General features: G+C 46.7%; 1 protein-coding gene across 3 annotated transcripts in view; it reads left to right on the forward strand.

Moving 5' to 3' along the window:
* Nucleotides 1-27,304, forward strand: part of LOC121004980 (alanyl-tRNA editing protein Aarsd1-B-like) — a 77,639-nt gene that overhangs the window by 38,008 nt on the left and 12,327 nt on the right. For all 3 annotated transcript variants that reach the window (XM_040437462.1, XM_040437459.1, XM_040437458.1), the window contains 8 exons: nucleotides 950-1,109; nucleotides 1,219-1,276; nucleotides 8,394-8,550; nucleotides 9,671-9,787; nucleotides 10,085-10,215; nucleotides 13,040-13,106; nucleotides 13,604-13,695; nucleotides 14,575-14,629. In XM_040437462.1, coding sequence (XP_040293396.1) covers nucleotides 950-1,109; nucleotides 1,219-1,276; nucleotides 8,394-8,550; nucleotides 9,671-9,787; nucleotides 10,085-10,215; nucleotides 13,040-13,106; nucleotides 13,604-13,695; nucleotides 14,575-14,629 — 837 coding nt within the window. The remainder of the gene's footprint in view (nucleotides 1-949; nucleotides 1,110-1,218; nucleotides 1,277-8,393; nucleotides 8,551-9,670; nucleotides 9,788-10,084; nucleotides 10,216-13,039; nucleotides 13,107-13,603; nucleotides 13,696-14,574; nucleotides 14,630-27,304) is intronic.

The raw sequence follows: 27,304 nt of genomic DNA on the forward strand, positions 1-27,304 counted from the left end.
TCATAGGCATCACTGCATCTGAAAACATCTGTACTATTAAAATATTTAAAAAACCTATAAAAATCAATATAACTCATTCGCCTTTTTTCATCACTTTAAGGGTCCATTCACACGTCCGCGAAATGGATCTGCATCCGTTCTGCAATTTTGCGGAACAGGTGCGGACCCACCCATTTCATCTGCAAAAAAATAGAACATGTCCTATACTTGTCCGCAATTGCGGACAAAAAAAGGCATTTTCTATGAGAGTGCCGGCGATGTGCGGTCGGCAAAATGCGGAATGTACATTGATGGTGTCCGAGTTTTGCGGATTAGCAAAACACATACGGATGTGTAAATGGACCCTTAAACTGAGGGAATGGAGTCAATTTTACTGCCTAGTGAATGCTGTAAAACCCATAAAACTTTTGCGGAATTGCATTGTTTTCCAATTTCTTCCCATTTGGATTTTTTTTTTTTTCCAGCTTTTGGGATTAGAAAGTACAACTTGTCCCACAAAACATGAACATTTCTGTCTAGCTTATGATTGCCAGAAAGAGTCAAGGGGTTGTGCAGTCACATTCTTCCACCTCATCTGTCATCTGGAATGGAGAAACACCACTGCCTGCTGGGTGGGGTAGTTGTGGAGGCAGATTTCTGAATCCTGGTGAGTATCATGCCTGTATCCCATTCTAATTATTGAGACCCATTCACTATACTAACCAGGCATCGATCAGTGGGCTTGCCAACTTCCTTCCCAGCGTGGATTGGGATTTCTCTGTGTTGGGTATCATATTGGGTAGGAGCATGTGCCTTCACAACCCCTTTAACTCACAAATCTTGTAATCGATTGGCCTTCCGCCAGGGCAAAGGCTTATTGCAGCTTCTCTTCATTAGGATATGTCCTAAAATAATCTGCTTGGTGATGGGTTCCCTTTATATTTATAATATTCCTCATCCTTTCTACCAGCCTGACGACAGAGGATCTATTGGTGAAGTTCCAGTGCATCGTGTCACCCGACAAGGCCCAGAAGCTGTCCATTTTGTATCCTCTCCATTGGATCCAGGTTCCGAAGTATTAGTGAAGGTAGACTGGGACCGCCGATTCGACCACATGCAGCAGCACTCAGGTGTGGGCTCTCAGACTCATCCTGCAGCCATTGTGCTTCGTCTATAGACACTCTTCAGCATTGCATTGGGGTATCTACACTGGATTAACCATGTGTCTCTCTTCTCCAGGCCAGCACCTTATCACAGCCATTGCTGACTCTTTGTATGGGTTCAAGACAACCTCATGGTAAGTTAGCCATTTATCCGGCTATTTTCACTGCATGGTTTTCTGACATGACGGATTTCACTTTAATCCAGTTTTGGTTAGGTACTGCTAATTGTGCCATCGATAGTCTACAGTTTGGTGGTCTGAGTACTGGAAGCTGGAAGTTGCCCCATGGTTCAGTATTTCAGGTGTCTGTGAATGGCGTATACTTGATGCTAACTGCTAAAATGTCTGCATTCAAGTGAATGGGTGGAAGCTATAATTACCCTGCACTGCCACATCTACAGCTGAAACCAGAAGTTTACATACACTATATAAAGACACATATGCATGTTTTTCCTCAATATCTGACATGAAGTCAGAATAAACCTTTCCTGTTTTTGGTCAGTTAGGATTACCATCATTATTATTATTATTTGCCAAATGCCAGAATAATGAGAGAGAGAGAGAATGTCTTAAGGCATTTTTATTACTTTCTGCAATGTCAAAAGTTTACATACACTAAGATTACGATGCCTTTAAACAATTCTGGACTGCCCATATGATGATGTCATGTGGAAGCTTCTGTTAGGTTTGCTGGCAATATCTGAGTAAGAGACACACCTGTGGATGTATTTAAATGCACACCTGAAACACACTGCTTCTTTGTGTAGCATCTTGGGAAAGTCTAAAGAAATCAGCCAAGATATCAGGAAGAGAATTGTGGACTTGCACAAGTCTGGCTCAACCTTGGGTGCAATTTCAAGATACCTGAAGGTGCCTCGTTCATCTGTACAAACAATTATATGCAAGTACAAACAAGATGGGAATGTCCAGCCATAATACCGCTCAGGAAGGAGACGGGTTCTGTGTCCCAGAGAGGAACGTGCTTTGGTCCGACATGTGCAGATAAACCCAAGACCAAAAGCAAAATACCTTGTGAAGATAATGGCGGAAGCTGGTAAGATTGTGTCAATGTCCACAGTGAAACGAGTACTGTATCAACATGGGCTGAAAGGCCACTCTGCCAGGAAGAAGCCATTACTCCAAAAGAAACATAAAAAAGCCAGATTAATGTTTGCAAATGCACAAAGGGACAAAGACCTACATTTTTGGAGACATGTCCTGTGGTCTGACAAAACTAAAATTGAACTTTTTGGCCATAATGACCATCGTTGCGTTTAGAGGAAAAAGGGAGAAGCTTGGAAGCCTAAGAACACCATCCCAACTGTGAAACACGGGGGTGGCAGCATCATGTTGTGGGGTTGTTTTGCTGCAGGAGGGACTGGTGCACTTCACAAAATAGATGGCATCATGAGGAAAGAAGATTATGTGGAAATACTGAAGTAACATCTCAAGACATCAGCCAGGAAGTTAAAGCTTGGGCGGAAATGGGTCTTCCAAATGGACAATGACCCGAAGCATACTGCCAAACTGGTTACAAAGTGGCTTAAGGATAACAAAGTCAATGTTTTGGAGTGGCCATCACAAAGCCTGATCTCAATCCTATTGAAAATGTAAGGGCAAAGCTGAAAAGGCAGGTGCGAGCAAGGAGACCAACAAACATGGCTCAGTTACACCAGTTTGTCAGGAGCAATGGGCCCAAATTCCGACCAACTATTGTGAGAAGCTTGTGGAAGGATATCCAAAACGTTTGACCCAAGTCATACAGTTTAAGGGCAGTGGTACTAAAAATTATTAAAAATGTATGTAAACTTTCCAGCTCATCCCTCATGACAGCACAACAGGAGGTTGTTCCCCTTTTGACCTTCTTGGGACAGGAAACGGAGAGGTTAAAAGGTCCCTCCCACCTCCACCCACCAGTGTTCTTCCTGTCCCTACAGGGGAAAGATGCAGAGAGGTTCCCTGCTCTAGGGTTGAAGAGACTCTACAAGAACTTTTAGGGCCCAAGGCTGGGACTAGGATTGGGGGGTGTCCGGCCTCTCCTTCCAGGTCTTAAATAGCCTTGCTAACACTTCTCGGGGTAGAGGTCCCTTAGCAGCCCAGAACCCACCTGGTGGAGTCTGAGCCTATAGGTGGGTTCTCTGATGGCCTGGGTTCGATCGTTTGGTTCATCCTCATCCTTCCTACCCTATAAGTGTCCCGTGCCAGTACCTCTTATGTGGAGGTCCCCTGGCTTGCTCCTAACGCTGATGAAGTGGGTAATGCAGCTGGTGGTTACCTCACTATGGATGGCTATGGGTTCATGGAGCTTAGATCTGCTGTTCCTTAATGGAGTTCAGCAGGATTGCGCCTCAGTGCGTCTGAAACAGTCAGCAGCTGGAATGGGGCCTTTTCGCTTCTCCTTACCAACGCTCTGTATGCAAGTGTTGGCAGAAGCTGCATGACATTATTGGTGCTTGCTTTGGCAGCACATACTTCATGATTGTTTAACCCTTCATAAACCATGCAAACTATTTGTCAGGTAAGTAAACCATGCTTGTGTTTAACCATCTGGATTGCCTCAACAGTTCTAATTACTTTAATTGATAATCTGTGTGTGGATCTAAATGGGAACTCGGGCGATAGTAGCATCACCTGTTTCTTTAATGAGGACTGAATGTGGATTTCAATTGACAAGGTCGCAGACTTAAATCTTTCATGTCTAGCAACCTGGCTTAGTTATGTCTGACTTGATTCCTTTATCTAGGAAAAATGTATCTGGGCCTGGCGTGCCGCCTCATGGCCTCTGGGCCTGGCGTGCCGCCTCATGGCCTCTGGGCCTGGCGTGCCGCCTCATGGCCTCTGGGCCTGGCGTGCCGCCTCATGGCCTCTGGGCCTGGCGTGCCGCCTCATGGCCTCTGGGCCTGGCGTGCCGCCTCATGGCCTCTGGGCCTGGCGTGCCGCCTCATGGCCTCTGGGCCTGGCGTGCCGCCTCATGGCCTCTGGGCCTGGCGTGCCGCCTCATGGCCTCTGGGCCTGGCGTGCCGCCTCATGGCCTCTGGGCCTGGCGTGCCGCCTCATGGCCTCTGGGCCTGGCGTGACCTCAGGTAAGGACCCAGTGAGACAGAAAGATTAGGGAAAGCCTAGGGGAAATGAGTGGTAGTTCAATCTATGCACTCTACTATCATTTGGGGAGTGGAGTAGCCTACAGTGCCTATACACGATCTACAGTTTAGTGCAAAGCTGTATTTGTAGCCACATTCCCGCATGGACAATGTGGACAATATTAATGGAAATTGTATGTAATTCAAGGAGTGCAAGACATATATGTATACCGGCCATGTGAATTATAGTGTACAGTATACTCTACACCTAGAGATAGTATGGGTCAGCATGACGTTAAAGGAACATTAGTGTGACCAGAACAGTGAAATTTTGTAAAGATCCTTCCCAGACCTGTTATAATGGGAGGCAGCACCATCCTGGCTGGGAATTTGTCTTGTATGGTTTATAGCTATCCCTTCTATGGCAATAACATGATATATCTACCTCAAGACAAGTGATTTTCAGTAAATGTCAATTTATGCCCAACTAAACTCTTCTCTATGTTATTCTATCTATTTGCACCTAAGGGTACTGATGTCACGAACATTAGGGACCCGGCCTTCATTGCACCTAATACCCATAACCTCAAGGGCACCTCTGTCGCCTCCGGGAAGGAGACTCCCCTCACTGCACGCCAACCCAGGCAGCTACAAAACGGCAATAGAGACTGTGCATTCCTCTGTCCACATTCACACTTACAGCCATGCTCACACATATAAGTTGTGGCTATGTACGCTACACAGGTCCTGTAACCTCTTGCCACTGCTCAGTCCCTGTGTCTCCTGGCTAGTGCCATGTAAAGATCTTGTGAAACCCTTAAGACTGCCTTTGACCTTGAAGCTATGTGGGCAGGTGGGTTCTCGGTTGGCCTGGTTTCGTCAGGAGGGTTCTTTCTCCTTTCTTCTCCCTTGAGTTCATACCAACACCTCCTGGTTTGGGATCCCAAGCTTGTCCTGCAGCGGTATGAAGTTAATGGTACAGTTTGGTTACCCCATCGTTGATGTCCATGCCTGCCGTGTGCCAGTGCTGTCAGCTTGGCTCTGTTTCTTACGTATACCTTGTAGACATTCCGGAGTTGGTTGTTCATCATATTATAATAATTGAGCTCTTGGGAATGAACTGCAGTGGTGGTCTACAGTAAATTTTTACTGTGTAGTGGTTATATATGATGTTATAATATTTTATCTGGTTTTAGAGTGAGTCGCTTTTACGCAATGGTACTTACCATATAGACTAGGCTTAGAGGTAAAGAGCATTCTTTTTATGGCCAATGTGTAATAAGACAATTTATTCTTCCTCTAAGTATTTAAGTCTGTAGGTAGGTAGGTCTGTTGATCAAGGGTGCAGATAGAGACATTTCAGAGTTACGACTGGGTTCACAAATTCTGTCATCAAGATTTACCGTATTTTTCGCTTTATCAGACGCACCTGATAAGACGCACCTAGGTTTTTGAGGAGGAAAATAAGAAGAAAATGTTTTGAACCAAAAGGTGTGCTTTTGGTAGGTTTTGAACTAATGGTGGTCTGTGGATGACGCACTGTTATGGGGGATCTGTGGATGACGCACTGTTATGGAGGGATCTGTGGATGACGCACTGTTATGGAGGGATCTGTGGATGACGCACTGTTATGGGGGGATCTGTGGATGACGCACTGTTATGGGGGGATCTGTGGATGACGCACTGTTATGGGGGGATCTGTGGATGACGCACTGTTATGGGGGGATCTGTGGATGACGCACTGTTATGGGGGGATCTGTGGATGACGCACTGTTATGGGGGGATCTGTGGATGACGCACTGTTATGGGGGGATCTGTGGATGACGCACTGTTATGGGGGGATCTGTGGATGACGCACTGTTATGGGGGGATCTGTGGATGACGCACTGTTATGGGGGGTTCTGTGGATGATGCACTGTTATGGGGGGATCTGTGGATGACGCACTGTTATGGGGGGATCTGTGGATGACGCACTGTTATGGGGGGATCTGTGGATGACGCACTGTTATGGGGGATCTGTGGATGACGCACTGTTATGGGGGGATCTGTGGATGACGCACTGTTATGGGGGGATCTGTGGATGACGCTGATGGGGGGGGGGGGAATCTGTGGATGACGCTGATGGGGGGGGGGGGGGAAATCTGTGGTTGACACTTATGTCATCCACAGATCCCCATAAGTGTCATCTACAGATCCCCCATCAGATGCATCAGTGTGGAGGGAGGAGGCGGAGACACTCATGGCGGGGCCCGGTGCAGTGATTCTACTCTAATACACCGGGCCCCGCAACTGTTAAATACATTCTATCTGATCTATATCTAAATGTATACCGCACTGTTCGGTACTTACTGTAGTACCGTAAGTATAGCATTAAGACGGCGCACACCGGCAGCTCCCTCGGTCATGCGCCTCCTGCCCCAGCTCCCTCCTCATGCGCCGCCTGCCTGCTTATCTCACTTTATGAATAGGCAGGCAGGGCAGGCAGCGCATGACCGAGGGAGCTGCCGGTCTGCGCCATCTTAATGCTAAACTTACGGTACTACAGTAAGTACCAAACAGTGCGGTATACATTTAGATATATATGAAATTGTATTTTTATCTAATGATAACTATCTGAGATATGTTGTCCTTAGTTTTGCCCCCCCCCCCCCCCCTAAATTATAATTTAGTACGTCTCCTGTTGTGCTGTCATGAGGGATGAGCTGGAAAATAGGAATTAGACTTACCGGTAATTCGGTTTCCAGAGATCCCCTCATGACAGCACCTGTACATTCCCTCCCTTCCTAACTACTATGTAAATATTGCATATAAGATTTTCTGAAGATTTTAATAAATCGGTTGCATCCATCCTGGTGTAGTAATCTGGAAAAACACTGATGGGTGGAGGTGGGAGGAACCTTTTAACCTCTCTGTTTCCTGTCCCAAGAAGGTCAAAGGGAACAACGTCCTGTTGTGCGGTCACAAGAGAATCTCTGTAAACCGAATTACCGGTAAGTCTAATTCCTATTTTTGACTTTGCAGAATGTAATAAAAATGTCTTAAAACATTCTCTCTCATTATTCTGGCATTTGGCAAATAATAATTATGATAATCCTAATTGACCAAAAACAGGAAAGGTTTATTCAGATTTCATGTCAGATATTGAGAAAAATCTGCATATGTGTCTTTTTATATAGTGTATGTAAACTTCCCTTTTCAACTTGTATGTAGATGACGTGCTGGTAATTATTAGGGAGGCTGCAGAGCTTGCATGAGTGCCACGGGATCTTGAAACATCTGATCAGCAAGAGTGCGGAGAGTCGACCAGCACTGATCTGATAGAGAAGGGGTTTTCCAGGGCTTAGATATCGAGGACCTATCCTCAGGATATAGCATCGATGTTAGATTTGTGGGGGTCCAACACTCAGCACCCCTCTGATCAGCTGTTTCAGGCAGCTGCTGGCGCCAGAAACTATACAGTGTACGGAGCTGGAAGGAGAAGGCTTTTTATACTGTGTAGTGGCCGTTCCTAGTCAAATGAATGGGAACTGAGCAGCAGTAGACCGGTGATAGAAATTACATCATGTACAAAGCATTCTGCTTCTGCACTGTACACTGTATAGTTTCTGTCACTGCAACTGCCTGAAACGGCTGATCAGTGGGGATGCTGGATGTCAGACTCCCACCAATCTGATGTTGAACAACTGTCCTGAGGATAAGTCATCATATCTGTAGCCTGGCAACCCCTTAAATAACCTATCCTAAGGCTAGGCCATCAATATCGGGGCAGAACGGTGGCTCAGTGGTTAAAACTAGTGCCTTGCAGCGCTGGGGTCCAAGGTTCGAATTTGACCAATGTAGTAGCGCTATATAAAAGCGTACAATAAATATTCAGAATCTGGAAAAAAGTGCAACCAAGAGTATTACTAACAAAACTACGTTCTGAAAACTAAGTTCTGAAAAGAAATCTGAAGTTTTTTTTCTTTTATTTCTGCTTCTAGGGCCGGGTTTCCCCCAGTATGTAATATAATTATGTATAATACTCAATTGTCCCTCGGTTGGCAGATCTTTGATGATGGCCTGGACTATGGCACTAGAATAGTCCCCCCTTCTGTATGGCATCAAGGGACTTCAGCACAGGTTTCAAACTTTCTGAATTACTGTTCATTTATCAACAACCCCTGAATTTACAGGGAACTGGGACGACAGCGCAGTACCATTGAGCTGGACACCCCAACGATGACAGACGATCAGGCTGAAGCTATTGAGCTGCTGGTCAACCAAAAGATCCGCCAGCGTGTGCCCGTCATTGTGAGAGTGATCACCACTGATGATCCTGAATTTAACCAAGTAAGCTTACAGATCGGTGGATATACTGAATGTGCATGAACGTTATGTGGGGATTGGACCTGAAGACTGTGGTTCATGTGCTGTTCATTCTGGTGCCTGACATGTGCTAAACATGTGCTGCACTGCCGTCCGTTCTGCTGCAGTTAACATTCATGTATTATGCAGTCTGGTGACGTCAGTCTGCATCGTAGATTAAACGGGTTATCCCATGATTAATTTAAAAAATAAATCCAATATCATCTAGTACATCAGTCTCTTTCTAACAAATGTAGAACCAGCCCTGTATATCACATGGATGTAGAGATTTTTCCATTTATTGCTCTGCTAGATTTATTTCAGGCTGGCAGCTTAAGGGGCATGCTCTTTCTCAGGGGGCATGTTCTTTCTACTGCAGCTGGTGGCATTTGAAGGATGAAACTGAGCATGTGGTTCCAAAGAAATTAGAAAAAGGGCAGGTGGAACTATACAGATAGGTTTCAGTGAATAAGGGTACTTTTACACTTGCGGCAGAGAGATCCGGCAAGCAGTTCCGTTGCCAGAACTGCCTGCCGGATCAGGCAAAACGTATGCCAATCGATGGCATTAGTAAGACTGATCAGGATCCTTATCAGTCTTAAAAATGCCTGATCAGTCGAAAAAATGCATTGAAATGCCGGATCCGTCTTTCTGGTGTCATCCGGCAAAACTGATCCGGCATTTATTTTTTTCACTTTTTTTTCGTTTTTTTTCGCCGGAGATAAAACCGTAGCATGCTACGGTTTTCACTTTTGCCTGATCAGTCAAAATGACTGAACTGAAGACATCCTGATGCATCCTGAACGGATTACTCTCCATTCAGAATGCATGGGGATAAAACTGATCAGTTCTTTTCCGGTATAGCGCCCCTGTGACGGGACTCTATGCCGGAAAAGAAAAACGCTAGTGTGAAAGTACCCTAACTCAGTGGCTATACCAAATTTTCAGTTACATGCAATTACAAAAGTATTTACTGGTGCTGGTTTGAAAAATGTAGAATATTTTTCGTGGGACAACCCCTTTAATATTGAAGCATTGTTGTGGTCCTCTTAGTTTAGTTGACAGCACTGCCCATTCAGATCTTGCATTGTGCCTCCTCCTTTAGGTCAGAAGCCGAGGTTTACCTGATGACCATGCTGGTCCGGTGAGAATAATCGACATAGAAGGAGTTGATGCAACCATGTGCTGTGGGACCCATGTAGCTAATCTCAGTGATCTCCAGGTATGTAGAATTCAATATAGATATACAATATTACAAGAAGTAAGACAGCATTGTAATTACATCCCGTCATCAACATGTGACCCCAGCAGGGGTACCTCTTGTGACCACCGGCAAAGGGGTTGGGGACCAATGGTTAGTGGACTGACCCCAACCCTAATTATTATTAATACTTTTGTGGTTGAGAATTCTGACTATTATTACTTCAAATTAGGCTAATTTGTTTCAAATGTCTGAAGAACTATAAAGTTGATGCGTCCAGTTTGGTAAATGTTAATGTGTCCTTTGTAACTCCTACAGGTGATTAAGATTTTAGGAACAGAAAAGGGAAAGAAGAACAAGACTAATCTAATATTCATTGCAGGAGAGAGAGTATTGAAATACGCAGCCCGGAGCTACAGTGTGGAGAAGTCTCTGACCGCCCTTTTAAAGTAAGATCTGTGTTTTTGCGCAATTGTCATTCTGCATATGCTGCCGTAAACTGAGCTGCTAGTATTCATACATGGGCCCAGATTTACTAGTGTGTCAGCGCCAAATATCTGTCTAAAAAAGTGGCGCAGATTGGTGTGGTTGGACGCACATAGGGCATCATTTATTAAGACCGGCGTTTTAGAAGCTGGTCTTAATAAACCCCTGTGGATAGCAGCACCAGCCTCTACATAACTTTGGCGGATCCACTGCAACTTCTAAATCTACGCCAGCAACCTTACTGGCGTAGATTGAGACCATTTTCTATGCCTAAAACAGGCGTAGAAAATAATTATTGCGATGGGCCTGCCGACCCGTCCCCTTTCGCCTCCCATACCACGCCCATTTTTTTAGACTTGGCGTGAGCGGGGAAAAGTTGCAGATTGCAGCGCACAGAAACTTTGTGCCGCAATCTGCACCAGAAATACACCCAATATAGACATATATTTTAGAGAGGGACGGAGGAGTGGAGGGGCTGTGGCCACTGCACCACCAATGATGATAATTCACCCATTAATACAAATATAGGCGGCGATCCGCAGCGCCCTGTCATAGAGGTTGGGTGTCGGCTATGTGATTCTGCCACCGGCACCCGCCTCCTGTATTTGTATTAAAAGATTACTTATCTTCATTGGTGGTGCAGTGCGCACCCCCGGTATTATAATTATTGGTGGCAGTGGCCACAGGGTCTCCTCCCCTCCTCTTCATTCATTGGTGGTGCAGTGGCAGCTTCTGATCGGAGCTCCAGCAGTGTAATTCTGGGGCTCCGATGGGTTACCATGGCAGCCAGGACGCTACTGAAGCCCTGCCTGCCATAAGCTCCCTGCTGCTGTGTACACAAAGCACAGGGCAGCAGGGAGAGTGTGAGGTCCTATTCACCCTAATAGAGCTCTATTAGGGTGAATAGGACAAGGGTTGTAGCCCCTAAGGGGGCTAATAGTTAGTAAATAAAAAGTACAACAAAAAAAAAGTGAAAAAAACAAACAAACACCAAAATATTAAGTTTAAATCACCCCCTTTCCCAATTTTACATATAAAATATATAAACAGTAAATAAATAAACATATTACATATCGCCATGCCCAAAAATGTGCGAACTATTAAAATATAAAAAAATATCTCCTATGCGGTCAACGCTGTAACAGAATTTTTTTTTAAATAAAAACTAAGCGATTCGCCATTTTTTAGGCCGGATGTTCCATCAAATGTGGAATGCACGCTGCTTTTTTGGTGTTTTATTTTTTTCGCATGGTATCGAGTATCGCAATACTTTTTTATGGTATCGAAATTGAATAAAAATTTTGGTATCGAAACAACCCTATTGATGCCTCTATTTAACCCTTTGTCGACATCCATTGACTATATATGTCCAGTCGGCATTTATAGATGTCCATGCAGAGTTCACAGCTGCATTCTAATCATGCGGAAGCGGGGAGTCTGCTGTCAGCGACAGCAGGGCTCCCCATAGAGAAGGCCTTCCCTGTTGCTCTATACGCAGTCGCTTTCTGCTCCAGTCTCAGCCTTCATGTGATCACCGAGGGCTAGGAGCCTGTTGCGTTGGCTGGATCTCTTCAGTGAGTTTCTACAGCTTTGTACAACCTCTCTGGGGGCTGTAGTTCCCTGTGTGACGGTCCCAGTTCCAGGAGAAATAAACAATAAAAAACAATGTGAAGTCAAATGTCCCCCAAAGGACCTGTAAACAAATGTCTCCGCAATGCAGTTTCTAGAACTTCCACCAGACTTAATAACCCATTCAACCCAAGTATGAAAAAGACCATTATGGAAAGGGAGAATATAAAAAAATATATTTTAGTTGCAAATTCATATTATATGTTCCTTTCTTTTTTTTTTTTTTATACATTTTTCCTTTTTATAAAAAACTAGCTGAAGGACCCTGTTTCATATCTTAATTAGAGACAATTAAAGGAGGAGCAGAACAGAACGTGGCAGCTACTGATGGCCCACTAGGGATGAGTGAATCGACTTCGGATTCTCATAAAACTTTGTTTCAGTACTGTACGGAGCTAGCGCTCATCAAGCTCCTCAGGGCAACACCCTCAAAAGTCTCACTGGGCATGCGCCGAGCCCAGCGACGTAATCTGAGTGCTGTTGCCTCAGGAGCTTGATGATCGTGCAGGCCGCAGGCGGTACTGCGCCTGCGCGAGATTTCTGGCCGCCGACTTGAAGGACGGGGCATTTCTAGAAGGTAGAAGATGACGTGGGGAGGGGGCGGAACCATTTGCCGGGGCTGTGGGAGGTTATTTCAGGATCAGGAGGCGTTCTTGGGATTCAAATTAAGGCGGGCTGGCCACTGCAGGGGGGCGTCACTGGGCTCCAGAGAGGGGGAAAAAAAACGCCCCTCTTCATTAGCATATCATAAAAATGGCTTTTTTATCAAAATGACAAAACGAAATAAAGGAAGAAGACTGCAGGAAATAAGGTAATTTAGTGAACATGGCAATGGTGACAGCTTAAAATACTAAAAGCAGGTGACAGATTCCCTTTAATGACTTCTCTACTGTAAGAATAAAGGCCAATGCATGCAGTGCATCACGTTCATTTTTGCCGACTCCAGGTACCCAAAATTGCCTCAGACTCCGACTCCACAGCCCTGGTTGTGTGTGACTTTACAGCTCAGATCTATTTTAGCATTATTCTTCTTTGCTCCACCTTCCATATTATCTACACATCTGGGATTGCCATCTGCATCTCGTACCAGTGTATATGATGCACGACAGCCTTATAGATTTCACATAGTAAGATTTGATCTCCTTTTGTTATGCACAGGAATGGGCCTGAGGAACACATTGAAGGTGTGGAGAAACTGCAGAAATCTGTGAAGACTCTTCATAAGGTACTGCCACGGTGTGCTGACCACGAGTTATCCCCTATACTGTAGGGCACAACTATCAGATTGGTAAGGGTCCTGACCCTGGGAGGCTGGAACATCAGGAAAATGGGGTCACGTAGCCTGTGGAGCCCCCTCAAATTGGGTACCACAGTGGTCATAGCCAGAAACTCAAGCGCTTTGGGACCATTGAGGATGTCGGCTCCTAGGCCAGATAACTCCTTTAATTTCTGCAAAAATCTGCCGTTTGTGAATATATGCTGAGCGTCTTTTATTATAGCTCTTTGGTGTACTGTTCTTCTGTTATTCTTCATGGAAGTGTATGAATTGCTTGACAACCAGACCCTTCACTAGGACATGTCTGGTCAGTGCCGGCAGTGACAGAAGAATGGCACAATGAGCGCTGACGATCCTCTCTCAACGTTACGTTGGTTACAGGAGATGACTACATGGACATTGAATGATGATGATGATGATCATGTGACGTTTGTATTGTTTTTTAGAATAATCTGACTTTACTGAGAGACCTCGCTGTCCTTACAGCCCAGAGCTTTAAAAACCGTCCAGACAGAAGCAAACTATTTTCCTTACACAGGTGAGTGAACCCTTGACTGTCAGCATCGAGTCTTCTTTGATCCCTTTTATATAAGAACATTAACCATGAACTTGCCCCCACCGTTTATCAGTCTGCAGCATTTTCTGCATGACCCCGAAATGAAAAGTCTGCTAGAATTGTTGCAGAGACCACATGGGTTAATGTCCTGATCATCTGGTCTATTTTGACTGGGAAGCAGCTGAAGAGGTGGAGCTTAGTCAAGGGGGTGGAGTTTAAGGGGTTTAACAGGGCAGAAGGGGCTCTTGCTCCAGCCATCTGTCTTACAGCCAGATGGAGGGGGAGGGGGGGACATGGCTGAGGTTCTGGGACACGTTCCGAAGATTTATTTACTTTCACTTTTTTGTAATTGTAATAGGAGTCAAAAAGAGAGGGGATTAAGGGGGGAAGTGGGTTAGAAATGCTGCAAATGTCTATTTCTTTGCTCCATGTTTTTACTTGATTGATGTTATAGGGGTTGTGCAGAAGAGTAATATTGATGACCTATCCTCAGGATAAGTCATCAATATCAGATTGGCGGAGGTCTGGCACCCCTGCCGATTAGCTGTGGGAGCACTGCATGCCATCTCCCTTGTAATGGCGCTGCAATGTAACTACAGAATGAGACCAGTAATTACCCTGCATTGCCGCTATAATCTATTCGTCATGCAGGTAAACTTTGAAGAGGTAGTAGGGCTCGCATAGCACTGTGACCACTTCAGACAGCTTATCGGCAGGGATATGCATATCTGATATTGACCATCTATCCTGAGGATCCGTCATCAATATCATTGCAGCACACCACCCCATTAATATACCTTCTTTGCGTTATCTCTTGTCATATGTAATGACGGTCTGATTATTATTTTATCTCTTCAACAGAAAAGAGGGAGATAATGAGTTTATGAATATTATTGCAAATGAGATTGGCACAGAGGTGAGTTAAGTTCCTTGAAAGGGGTTCTCTAGCACACCCATAGAGAATAAATGGGGCAGCAGTGAGCATGCACAGCCTCCTGCTCCATCAGAACCGGGGTAATGGTTCATTGATGGAGTCCCGGCGGTCGGACCCCCAGTAATCAGCTAGTTATGCCCTATCCAGTGGATAGGGGATAACTTAAAAACTTTGCATAACCTTTAATCTGGTACTCATGGCCCAGGTAGTCCAGCACTTGATACTGAACTGCAAGATAGTACCAACTCCCTCAAGACCAGAAACAGAAGTCTGAGGAAGTAAACAGTTATCATAAAAAACTACTTGCCAGTTAAGTGCCAGGGTGCTATCACATGTTTGTGGTTGAGCTGTGGGTACTACATCATGGTAAGCGCTAACTGCAGGCTGCACCTGTACTTGCAGTGGCTTCAGGTTGTAAGTACGGGTACAGCCCAGAGGTAAGTCCGATTCCCACGACCCATCACTCTCTGGGTTTAGCTGCCCCTTTGGTGATTGTGTTCAGTGCTTGCAGCCTAATGAAAGTAACCATAACCATTCCATACTGTCCCCGTTCTCCTCGGGAGTTAATTTTCCTTCTACCTTGAGGGCAATTTGTCAGCGATCTGTTAGGCCCCCTTCACACGGGCGTCGCAGGTGAGGGCCGGATGCGTTCAGGGTGCATTGTGGGAAACCCGCCCGAGTGTAGGCACGCAATTGCAGTCAATTTGTTCTGTTCAGTTCCGTTGTTCAGTTCCGTTGTTCAGTTCCGTTGTTCAGTTCCGTTGTTCAGTTCCGTTGTTCAGTTCCGTTGTTCAGTTCCGTTGTTCAGTTCCGTTGTTCAGTTCCGTTGTTCAGTTCCGTTGTTCAGTTCCGTTGTTCAGTTCCGTTGTTCAGTTCCGTTGTTCAGTTCCGTTGTTCAGTTCCGTTGTTCAGTTCCGTTGTTCAGTTCAGTTCTGTTCAGTTCAGTTCTGTTCAGTTCCGTTCCGTTGTTCAGTTCAGTGCGAGTAAAATGCGTTTTGCACGCGCGTTAGAAGAAACTGAATGTGGTACCCGAACCCGGTCTTCTGCACTGAAGTTCGGGTTTGGCGTTCTGTATATTTAATTATTTTCCATCCTCTTCTTTCAGGACTTGCAAAAGGACCTTTTAATGACGTCATCGCGTTCACCACGTGGTGGGCGTGGTGACGTCGGTGCAGGTCCTACTGAATGACGATAGAAGGATCTTCTATCTTCATTCAGAAGGACCTGCACTGACGTCACCGTCACCACACCGATTATGTCATCAAAGGTCATTTTGCAGGTCCTGAAAGAAGAAGACAGACTATGCCGGCTGCGCGATCAAGTGGAGGAGGTGAGTTAATTTTTTTTATTTTTTAACCCCTCAAGGTACATTTTACTAAGCATTCTGTATTAAGAATGCTATTACTTTCCATTATAACCATGTTATAAGGGAAAATAATACAGTGAATACACTTTAACCTCCTCAGGACCGCCGTACGCAGGATTGCGTCTTTGCGGCGGTCCTGTTGTTCTGGGTGGACGCGCCGGTGCGTCCTCTCGCGAGACGCGAGATTTCGTGCATTGCCGGCCCGCGCATGCGCATCGCGGGCCGGCAAAAGTTAAAGAAGTATTTCGTCACCAGCCTGCCAGCAACGATCATTGGCTGGCAGGCTGGCGATTTTCAAAAAATCAAATCAGAAGCCAGATAACAGATCATATTAGTAAATATGATCTGTTATATGGCTTCTCTGCTTCTCTGCTGGTCCTTTTCGTCGGTTGGATCCAGCAGAGAAGCAGAGATCACTGTGAGTACCCACCAACACTACACCTTAGCCCCTGATCACCTTCCATCACCCCCATCATCCTAATTAACCCCTTGATCGCCCCCTGTCAATCACTTAGTGAAAGACAAAAAGTGATCAGTGTAAACTGTCACTTTTTTTTTCCCACTAGTATTGGCTGTTAGGTTTTAGGGATAGTTTAGGCCCCTTGGTTAGGTAGTTAGCGTCAGTTAGCGCCCAGCCCACCGCACCGCAGTCACTTTTATTCGCTGTTTAGCGTATCGCTAATCAGCATTTGTACTTTTATAGTATCTGTAAGTGATCAAAACTGATCACGGTCAGATCTATAATTGTATTAGTGTCACTTTAGTTCGCCCTCCACTCAAAACGCAGTGTTTGCCCGATCAGGCCTGATCGGTCGCCCACACGTGCGTTCACCCACGCCCGCCCCACCGCAGTGACAAAAAAAAATTTGTTTTTTGATCACTGCACATTCACTTTACACGCACTGCGGCGATAAAAAAATCAGTTTTGATATTTTTTATCAACCGCAGCGGCCTCCGGTACTTCGCTAGCCTCCCCTTTGTAAGACAGGCTTGCTTTTTTTCTTGGGTAGTCTCAGGGAATACCCCTAAATTTAGTAGTCCAAAATGTCAAACAGGGGGTATTCTTCTGAAGAACCCTCATCTGACGAATCTAGCGGGTCAGAATATGAACCTGTGGAAAGCAGTGGCTCTCTGACCCAAAGTTCGGACGAGGAGGTGGAGGTCCCTGGCAGCACCAGGCGTACCCGGCCCCGTGTCGCTAGACCACAGGTTATGCAGGATCCGCTTCAAGAGCAGCAGAGTGGGGCTGTCGCTGCCGGATCACGTGGTGAGGCATACACCAGCAGCGCAGCCCTTCCTGGACCTAGTACCAGCACTGCCGTACAACATGGTGACGTGGCGAGCACCAGAAGGGCAGTTGAAGCTGGTACGGTGGCACGTGCACTAGTTACCCCGTCGCAGCCACCGCGCAGACAGGCCCGTAGAGCCCCTAGAATCCCTGAGGTGCTGGCAAACCCTGATTGGCAGTCACCAACTTCAGCCGCACCTGTAGTTCCCCCTTTCACCGCCCAGTCTGGAGTTCGGGTTGAGACGGCTCAAATCGGTTCGGCCCTGGGATTTTTTGAGCTGTTCTTGACTGCGGAGCTCTTGGACTTAGTCGTGGCAGAGACAAACCGGTATGCCACACAATTTATATCCGCCAACCCGGGAAGCTCTTATGCCCAGTCTTTCCGGTGGAAACCAGTCCAAGTTTCCGAACTTAAAATTTTTCTGGGCCTTCTCCTCAACATGGGTCTAACTAAAAAGCATGAATTGCGGTCATATTGGTCCACGAACCCGATTCATCACATGCCCATGTTCTCTGCTGCTATGTCCAGGATACGATTTGAGACCATCCTGCGTTTCCTGCACTTTAGCGACAACACCACCTCCCGTCCCAGAGGCCACCCAGCTTTTGACCGGCTCCACAAAATTCGGCCCCTCATAGACCATTTCAACCAGAAATTTGCAGATTTGTATACCCCCGAGCAAAACATCTGCGTAGACGAGTCCCTAATACATTTTACCGGGCGCCTTGGCTTCAAACAATACATCCCAAGCAAGCGTGCCCGGTATGGGGTCAAATTGTATAAGCTCTGTGAAAGGGCCACAGGCTATACCCACAAATTTCGGATCTATGAGGGAAAAGATCAGACCCTGGAGCCGGTCGGTTGCCCTGACTACCTGGGGAGCAGTGGGAAGACAGTCTGGGACTTGGTGTCACCCTTATTCGGCAAGGGGTACCATCTTTATGTGGACAATTTTTACACAAGTGTGGCCCTCTTTAGGCATTTGTTTCTAGAACGGATTTGCGCCTGTGGCACCGCGCGAACTAGTCGCGTGGGCTTCCCCCAACGGCTTGTAACCACCCGTCTTGCAAGGGGGGAGAGGGCTGCCTTGTGTAACGAAGAACTGCTCGCGGTGAAATGGAGAGACAAGCGTGACGTTTACATGCTCTCCTCCATTCACGCAGACACGACAATCCAAATTGAAAGGGCAACCCATGTCATTGAAAAGCCCCTCTCAGTCCACGACTATAATGCGCTCATGGGAGGGGTGGACTTCAATGACCAGATGTTGGCTCCCTATTTAGTTTCCCGCAGAACCAGACGCTGGTATAAGAAGGTGTCTGTATATTTAATTCAATTGGCTGCCTATAATAGTTTTGTTCTCTACAGTAAGGCTGGGAGAACAGGATCCTTCCTCAAATTCCAGGAAGAGATCATCGAGAACCTCATTTATCCGGGAGGTTCCGTGGCCCCATCCACCAGTGTAGTTAGCCGTCTACACGAGCGACATTTCCCCAGTGTCGTTGCTGGTACCTCAACCCAACCGCCACCCCGAAAAAGATGTCGTGTCTGTAGCAGGAGTGGAATAAGGCGTGACACCCGCTATTTCTGTCCTGACTGTCCGGACCACCCTGCCCTATGCTATGGTGAGTGTTTCCGGAAGTACCACACACAGGTACACCTAGCATAGGGATCACATCTCACCAGGACAGGCACACAGGGCTATTAGGGCCCTTTCTCTCACAGCTGCTGCAAACCTCTCCTTTCACCTGGGATAAAGTGCATAACGTACTTCGCCACATCTTTGGGCGATTTGCGCTTTGCACATTGTCCCATGGGGAAGGAGAGGTTTGCTCTATAAAGGTAAAAAAAACTAAACAAAAAAAAAATACCGGTAAGTAAAAAAGTTAAACGTTCAGTTAAAAAAGTTTAAAAAAAGTTTCTATGTTCTGTTCAACAGTTAATAAAGTTATTGCGTTGCGGCCTGGTTTTTTCTTTTTTGTTTTGTTTTTTTTACCTTCCAGGTGGACCAACCGATCGACCAGCTGCAGCACTGATGTGCATTCGGACAGAAGCATTGCGCTGCTGTCAGATTACACGCAAGTCGGTGTATGCGGCGCTGCAAGACGAGATTTCTCCTCTGCAGTAAAAGATATGTTTGCCGAGGCATATGAGCTGAGGAGGTGGCGGTGTTCATATACTTTGGCAAACACTTTGTATATATAAAAAAAAAAATCCCGGCAATGATTTATTCATCCACATCGATTGATGTGAATGGAGAAATCTGGTTTGCCAGGGCATATGAGCTGAAGTGGGTATGGATGTTGGGCGGAGCTCCTATGTCCTGGCAGACGCCTTTCCCCTCCTTTTTCTTTTTTTGGCAGAGATTTTTTCATCCACATTGATCGATGCGAATGAAGAAATCTGTGCCGTTCATTTTTTTCTTTCAGCCCAGAGGCTGAACGGAAAAAAAAAATCTCATTACCCGTATGCTCAATATAAGGAGAATAGCAGAAACTCCTAATGCTGGGCATACATGTAATGATTGCGGAGACCCTCAAATGCCAGGGCAGTACAAACACCCCACAAATAACACCATTTTGGAAAGAAGACACCCCAAGGTATTCGCTGAGGGGCATATTGAGTCCATGAAAGATTGAAATTTTTGTCCCAAGTTAGCGGAAAGGGAGACTTTGTGAGAACAAAATCCAAAAAATCAATTTCCGCTAACTTGTGCCAAAATTTTTTTTTTTCAATGAACTCGCCATGCCCCTCATTGAATACCTTGGGGTGTCTTCTTTCCAAAATGGGGTCACATGTGGGGTATTTATACTGCCCTGGCATTTTAGGGGCCCCAAAGCGTGAGAAGAAGTCTGGTATCCAAATGTCTAAAAATGCCCTCCTAAAAGGAATTTGGGCCCCTTTGCCCACCTAGGCTGCAAAAAAGTGTCACACATGTGGTATCTACGTATTCAGCAGAAGTTGGGGAATATGTTTTGGGGTGTCATTTTACATATACCCATGCTGGGTGAGATAAATATCTTGGTCAAATGCCAACTTTGTATAAAAAAAATGGGAAAAGTTGTCTTTTGCCAAGATATTTCTCTCACCCAGCATGGGTATATGTAAAATGACACCCCAAAACACATTCCTTACCTTCTCCTGAGTACGGAGATACCAGATGTGTGACACTTTTTTGCAGCCTAGCTGGGCAAAGGGGCCCACATTCCAAAGAGCACCTTTCAGATTTCACAGGTCATTTACCTACTTACCAGACATTAGGGCCCCTGGAAAATGCCAGGGCAGTATAACTGCCCCACAAGTGACCCCATTTTGGAAAGAAGACACCCCAAGGTATTCCGTGAGGGGCATGGCAAGTTCCTAGAATTTTTTATTTTTTGTCACAAGTTAGTGGACAATGATGATTTATTTATTTATTTATTTTTTTCATACAAAGTCTCCTATTCCACTAACTTGTGACAAAAAAATTTTTTTTCCATGAACTCACTATGCCCATCAGCGAATACCTTGGGGTCTCTTCTTTCCAAAATGGGGTCACTTGTGGGGTAGTTATACTGCCCTGGCATTCTAGGGGCCCAAATGTGTGGTAAGGAGTTTGAAATCAAATTCAGTAAAAAATGACCTGTGAAATCCGAAAGGTGCTCTTTGGAATATGGGCCCTTTTGCCCACCTAGGCTGCAAAAAAGTGTCACACATCTGGTATCTCCGTACTCAGGAGAAGGTGGGGAATGTGTTTTGGGGTGTCATTTTATATATACCCATGCTGGGTGAGAGAAATATCTTGGCAAAAGACAACTTTTCCCATTTTTTTATACAAAGTTGTCATTTGACCAAGATATTTATCTCACCCAGCATGGGTATATGTAAAAAGACACCCCAAAACACATTCCTCAACTTCTCCTGAGTACGGCAATACCACATGTGTGACACTTTTTTGCAGCCTAGGTGGGCAAAGTGGCCCATATTCCAAAGAGCACCTTTCGGATTTCACTCGTCATTTTTTACAGAATTTGATTTCAAACTCCTTACCACACATTTGGGCCCCTAGAATGCCAGGGCAGTATAACTACCCCACAAGTGACCCCATTTTGGAAAGAAGAGACCCCAAGGTATTCGCTGATGGGCATAGTGAGTTCATGGAAGTTTTTATTTTTTGTCACAAGTTAGTGGAATATGAGACTTTGTATGAAAAAAAAAAAAAATAAATCATCATTTTCCACTAACTTGTGACAAAAAATAAAAAATTCTAGGAACTCTCCATGCCCCTCACGGAATAGCTTGGGGTGTCTTCTTTCCAAAATGGGGTCACTTGTGGGGTAGTTATACTGCCCTGGCATTCTAGGGGCCCAAATGTGTGGTAAGGAGTTTGAAATCAAATTCTGTAAAAAATGACGAGTGAAATCCGAAAGGTGCTCTTTGGAATATGGGCCCCTTTGCCCACCTAGGCTGCAAAAAAGTGTCACACATCTGGTATCTCCGTACTCAGGAGAAGGTGGGGAATGTGTTTTGGGGTGTCATTTTATATATACCCATGCTGGGTGAGAGAAATATCTTGGCAAAAGACAACTTTTCCCATTTTTTTATACAAAGTTGTCATTTGACCAAGATATTTATCTCACCCAGCATGGGTATATGTAAAAAGACACCCCAAAACACATTCCTCAACTTCTCCTGAGTACGGGGATACCAGATGTGTGACACTTTTTTGCAGCCTAGGTGGGCAAAGGGGCCCATATTCCAAAGAGCACCTTTCGGATTTCACAGGTCATTTTTTACTGAATTTGATTTCAAACTCTTTACCACACATTTGGGCCCCTAGAATGCCAGGGCAGTATAACTACCCCACAAGTGACCCCATTTTGGAAAGAAGAGACCCCAAGGTATTCGCTGATGGGCATAGTGAGTTCATAGAACTTTTTATTTTTTGTCACAAGTTAGTGGAATATGAGACTTTGTAAGAAAAAAAAAAAAAAAAAAAAAAAAATCATCATTTTCCGCTAACTTGTGACAAAAAATAAAAAGTTCTATGAACTCACTATGCCCATCAGCGAATACCTTAGGGTGTGTACTTTCAGAAATGGGGTCATTTGTGGGGTGTTTGTACTGTCTGGGCATTGTAGAACCTCAGGAAACATGACAGGTGCTCAGAAAGTCAGAGCTGCTTCAAAAAGCGGAAATTCACATTTTTGTACCATAGTTTGTAAACGCTATAACTTTTACCCAAACCATTTTTTTTTTACCCAAACATTTTTTTTTTATCAAAGACATTTAGAACTATAAATTTAGAGCAAAATTTCTATATGGATGTCGTTTTTTTTGCAAAATTTTACAACTGAAAGTGAAAAATGTCATTTTTTTGCAAAAAAATCGTTAAATTTCGATTAATAACAAAAAAAGTAAAAATGTCAGCAGCAATGAAATACCACCAAATGAAAGCTCTATTAGTGAGAAGAAAAGGAGGTAAAATTCATTTGGGTGGTAAGTTGCATGACCGAGCAATAAACGGTGAAAGTAGTGTAGGTCAGAAGTGTAAAAAGTGGCCTGGTCTTTCAGGGTGTTTAAGCACTGGGGGCTGAGGTGGTTAATGGGGTCCGGGGTTGCTCATCCCTATCATCTCCTAGCAACCATGCGTGAATATCGCACCGCATCCGCACTTGCTTGCGGATGCTTGCGATTTTCACGCAGCCCCACTTACTTCTATGGGGCCTGCGTTGCGTGAATAACGCAGAATATAGAACATGCTGCGATTTTCACGCAACACATAAGTGATGTGTGAAAATCACCTCTCATCTGCACAGCCCCATTGAAGTGAATGGGTCCGGATTCAGTGCGGGTGCAATGTGTTCACCTCACGCATTGCACCCACGCGGAATTCTCGCCCGTGTGAAAGAGGTCTTATAAGGGGCTGACTCACAAAGAGAACCTCCTTTTTTTTTCTTCAAAAGAATATGCCTTGATGATTAGCTGATCACCACAGGTCCTGCTGGTCTTGTATGGACTGGCCAGGTCTGTCACTATCTGATCTGACCACTAGAGGGCAGTGTGTACTATATACAGGATGGTAATGCAGCGAGCGTTCGATAAACTTGCTTGATGTGAAATTTATAAAGCAACAGAAACGACTGGAAGGATGATTGGAGCTGTTGTGAGAAATTTTTAGTGAATTGGCCGTGTGCAGATTGCCGAATAGTTACCAATTAACTCCTTCTGGACCGGGCCAACTATCAATTTATGCATTTTCACTTATTCCTCCCCGCCTTCCAAGAGCTATATAACATTTTGACTTTCTCGTTCATTCCATTGGGGGACACAGACCATGGGTATAGCTTAGAGATATTACTAGGAGGGACACTATGCAAAAAAAGAAGCTCCTCCTCCTCGGGCTATACCCCCAGGCACCTCCAGGAGAACTTCAGTCTTTGCTTAGTGTCCGTTCAAGGAGGTTGACATTTATTCTTCTCCTGTTTGTTATTTTTTTCTGGTTTCAGATGGGGACGCAGGTCAGCATTGCGCTTTCCTGGCCCCTGTGGAGGGTCTGCCACGGTCTTCTGAAGGTTCCTGGCTACCTCCCATTCCCCCACAGAAGAAAAGTGGATCCAGGCTCGACATGTTAGCTCTGGCATCCCACCAGCTGCTGGGACACCTGCTGCCTACCCTCCACCAGAGCACTGCTCTCCTTGATTGGAGTCAGACATCTGAAGAGGTGAATCCCTGCTGGTCTGGACATCGAGGGAGCATGCTGTGCAGATAAGTATTGCCTGCTTCAATCTCCCTCCTTCCCCCCTCCCCCCACCCCTTCATGTCGTCTGTCTGGCGCTCTGTGACCTGAGGTGAGCTAGAGAAGGACTGGCTGGGGGCATTTTTTCCCGTTGGGAGGGGGCCCCTTCTGGGGAGGGCTGGTGATTCCACTGACTCTGGGAACAGGTTGCGTCTCTCCTACCTGCCTGCAGCTCAGACTATGGCCGCATCGGCGGCAATCTTGGCACTGAAGGAGTGTATTTTATTTTATTTTATCTTATGGCCGCTGCGCTCTCTGCAGCTCCCGCCGGCCTGCTCCTCCCGATATTAACCCCCGTTGCGCCGTATCTGGCGAGGGGGTGTATTTTGAAATGCGCGCGCTTATTTCGCGCCGCAATGACGCGTCCAAGGGGGCGGAGCCTCGGCGTCCAGCTCTGTCTCTCCCTAGGCCGGAGACTCTGCTGGATTGCGGCCGTGCAGCTCCTCAGTTCTCGGTGACCGGAGACTTCTGCTGTTGCCTGGGTGGTAGGAATTGCAGCAACCTGGTAGGAAATCTTTTTTGGAATACCATCATGCCTAAACCTGGGGCCCCTAAGCCTTCCAAGGCTTCCTCTCAGGCTCCACTGGAGTCATGTAAAATATGCCTTAGGCCTTTTTCTGTCACTGGTTCCTGTGACTCATGCCCTGCTCCTGGACAGGATCAGCCTCCTTCTCTTGCTCAGCCCGGTCCTCCCTCTGCCCCTGCGGATCCAGCGGTACCCGCCTGGGCCTCCGCCATGTCTAATGCGGCAGCTGATCTGGCCTTAGTTGCCAAGGCAGCCATGTCCTTCATGGAGCGCATGGTGGCTACTACTCCAGTGGCATCCACCACTCCATCCCCTCTCAGTGACTCTCACAGAGGGCGTCTGACTTCTAAAAGGCAGCGTGAGCGGCAGCATTCCTCCTCGGATGTCTCCGCTTCTCCCCCTCGCCTTGAGGCATGCCCGGTTGACTCTCCCCCTCGCAGGGAGCGCAAATCCGATGGGGAATTGTCCGGATCGGACGAAGTCACGGAGCGGGAACCCCTGCCTAAGCTTTCCACCATGGTAACCGAGTTGGTGGCAGCTGTCCGTGACACTTTTAATATACAAGGGGATTCTCCTCCCTCCACTAGTCGGGAGTTCTCCCTTTTTCCACCCAAGAAACAGGAGTCTGCCGTGTTCCCTATTCATGAGGAATTCACTGCGGTCCTATCAAAAGCTTGGGATCGACCTAATCAAAAATTTTCGGCCACCAAGCGTATGGATACGCTTTATCCTTTTCCAGCTGACACAGTGGAAAAGTGGACTTCTTCCCCTAAGGTAGATCCTCCGGTGGCCAGGTTAGCCAAGAACACGGCCCTTCCCGTCCTAGACGGTTCCTCTCTGCAGGATGCGGTGGACAGACGTTTGGATTCACTTTCCAAGTCCATCTTCTCGCTGGCGGGCGCTTCCCTGCGACCGGCCTTTGCGTCGGCTTGGGTCGCCAGAGCCCTTACAACGTGGTTGCAGCGCCACCACCAAGATCTGTCAGAGCAGGACGCCTCTGCAGATACTCTGGATTTTATCATCCAGATGTCTCAAGCGTCTAAATATCTCTGTGAGGCTTCAATGGACATCGGCTCCCTCTTTGCCCGTATTTCGGCCCTCTCTGTCATTCAGCGCAGGGAGGTCTGGCTGAAGGTGTGGGATGCTGATGCCTCATCCAAGCGTTCCCTCGCTAACCTTCCCTTTGAAGGGTCCAGGCTCTTTGTGGCTCAACTAGATGAATTCATTTCTGCCGCAACAGGGGGCAAGAGCACTCATCTACCCCAGCCCAGGACCAAGTGTCCCTTTCGGTCTCGGCCTTCAGGTTTCCGGGGCCAGTCCTTTCGTCGCTTCTCCACTGCCAGGACGCCGTCGTCCTCATCAGCAGGGGGATCCCAGGACTCCCGCAAGAAGCCTTTCTTCAAGCCCCAGCCCTCTTGGCGGCCTCGGGCGCAGTCAGCCCGTCCTCCTGCTCCCAAGCAACCCTCCGCATGAAGGAGTGCCCCCATCCCTCGTGGTGGGGGGCCGTCTGCTCTCTTTTCAACAGGTCTGGAGGGCTCACGTTCAGGACGCCTGGGCTCTGGAAGTGGTGACGTCCGGCTACAAGTTGGAGTTCGCGTCCAGCCCGCCGGAACGTTTTTTCCCTTCTCGCGTTCCGGGGGATCCAGCCAGGGCCTCGGACCTCTTTTTTGCGGTCTCCTCTCTTCTGGACCGTGGTGTCATTTCCCCCGTTCCCCCAGAAGAGCAAGGGACAGGTTTTTACTCAAACCTGTTCGTTGTTCCAAAGAAAGAGGGGTCAGTGCGTCCAATCTTGGATCTAAAACTTCTCAACAAGTTTCTACGGGTGCGGAAGTTTCGCATGGAGTCCCTTCGCTCCGTTATTGCTTCTCTGCTTCCAGGAGAATTTCTCGCGTCTGTGGACATTCAAGACGCCTACTTGCACGTCCCTATTGCAGAGTCCCACCATCGCTTTCTGCGCTTTGCCATAGGGGGGCGTCATTACCAGTTCGTCGCCCTACCTTTTGGGTTGGCAACCGCCCCTCGAGTTTTTACGAAGATTCTGGCGCCTCTCATGGCGCTTCTTCGCACCAGGGGCATCTCTTTGTTACCATACCTAGACGACATCTTGATAAAAGCTCCGTCTCTTCCACAGGCCGAGGACAGCGTCCGAATCACGGTTCAATCCCTGGAACGGTTCGGATGGCTGATCAATCTCCCCAAGTCCTCTCTGCACCCCTCCCAGAGACTCGTTCCTGGGGATGATCTTGGACACCTCGATTTCTCGGGTGTTTCTTCCAGATTCCAAGGCTTCCCAGATTCGTCTGGCAGTGGTGCTCCTTCTACGCTCTCCACGTCCCACCATTCGGGAGTGCATGCGGGTGCTGGGCCTTATGGTCTCCTCTTTCGAGGCGATTCCGTACGCCCAATTTCACACTCGTCCGCTACAACAGATGATCCTTGCCCTCTGGAACAAGAACCCTCGGGGTCTAGACACTCCTGTTCGTCTGTCCCGGCAAGTTCGAGCATCTCTCCCTTGGTGGCAGTCTCCCCTGAACCTATCGTCAGGAAAGTCCTTCCTTCCGTTCTCCTGGACGATAGTCACCACCGACGCCAGCCTCATCGGTTGGGGAGGTGTTCTCCGGAACCTCACAGTTCAGGGTGTCTGGTCGACGGAGGAATCCCGTCTCCCGATAAACGTTTTGGAATTGAGGGCGATTTT

This window comes from Bufo bufo, chromosome 6 (assembly GCF_905171765.1).
Source record: "Bufo bufo chromosome 6, aBufBuf1.1, whole genome shotgun sequence".
NCBI lineage: Eukaryota > Metazoa > Chordata > Amphibia > Anura > Bufonidae > Bufo > Bufo bufo.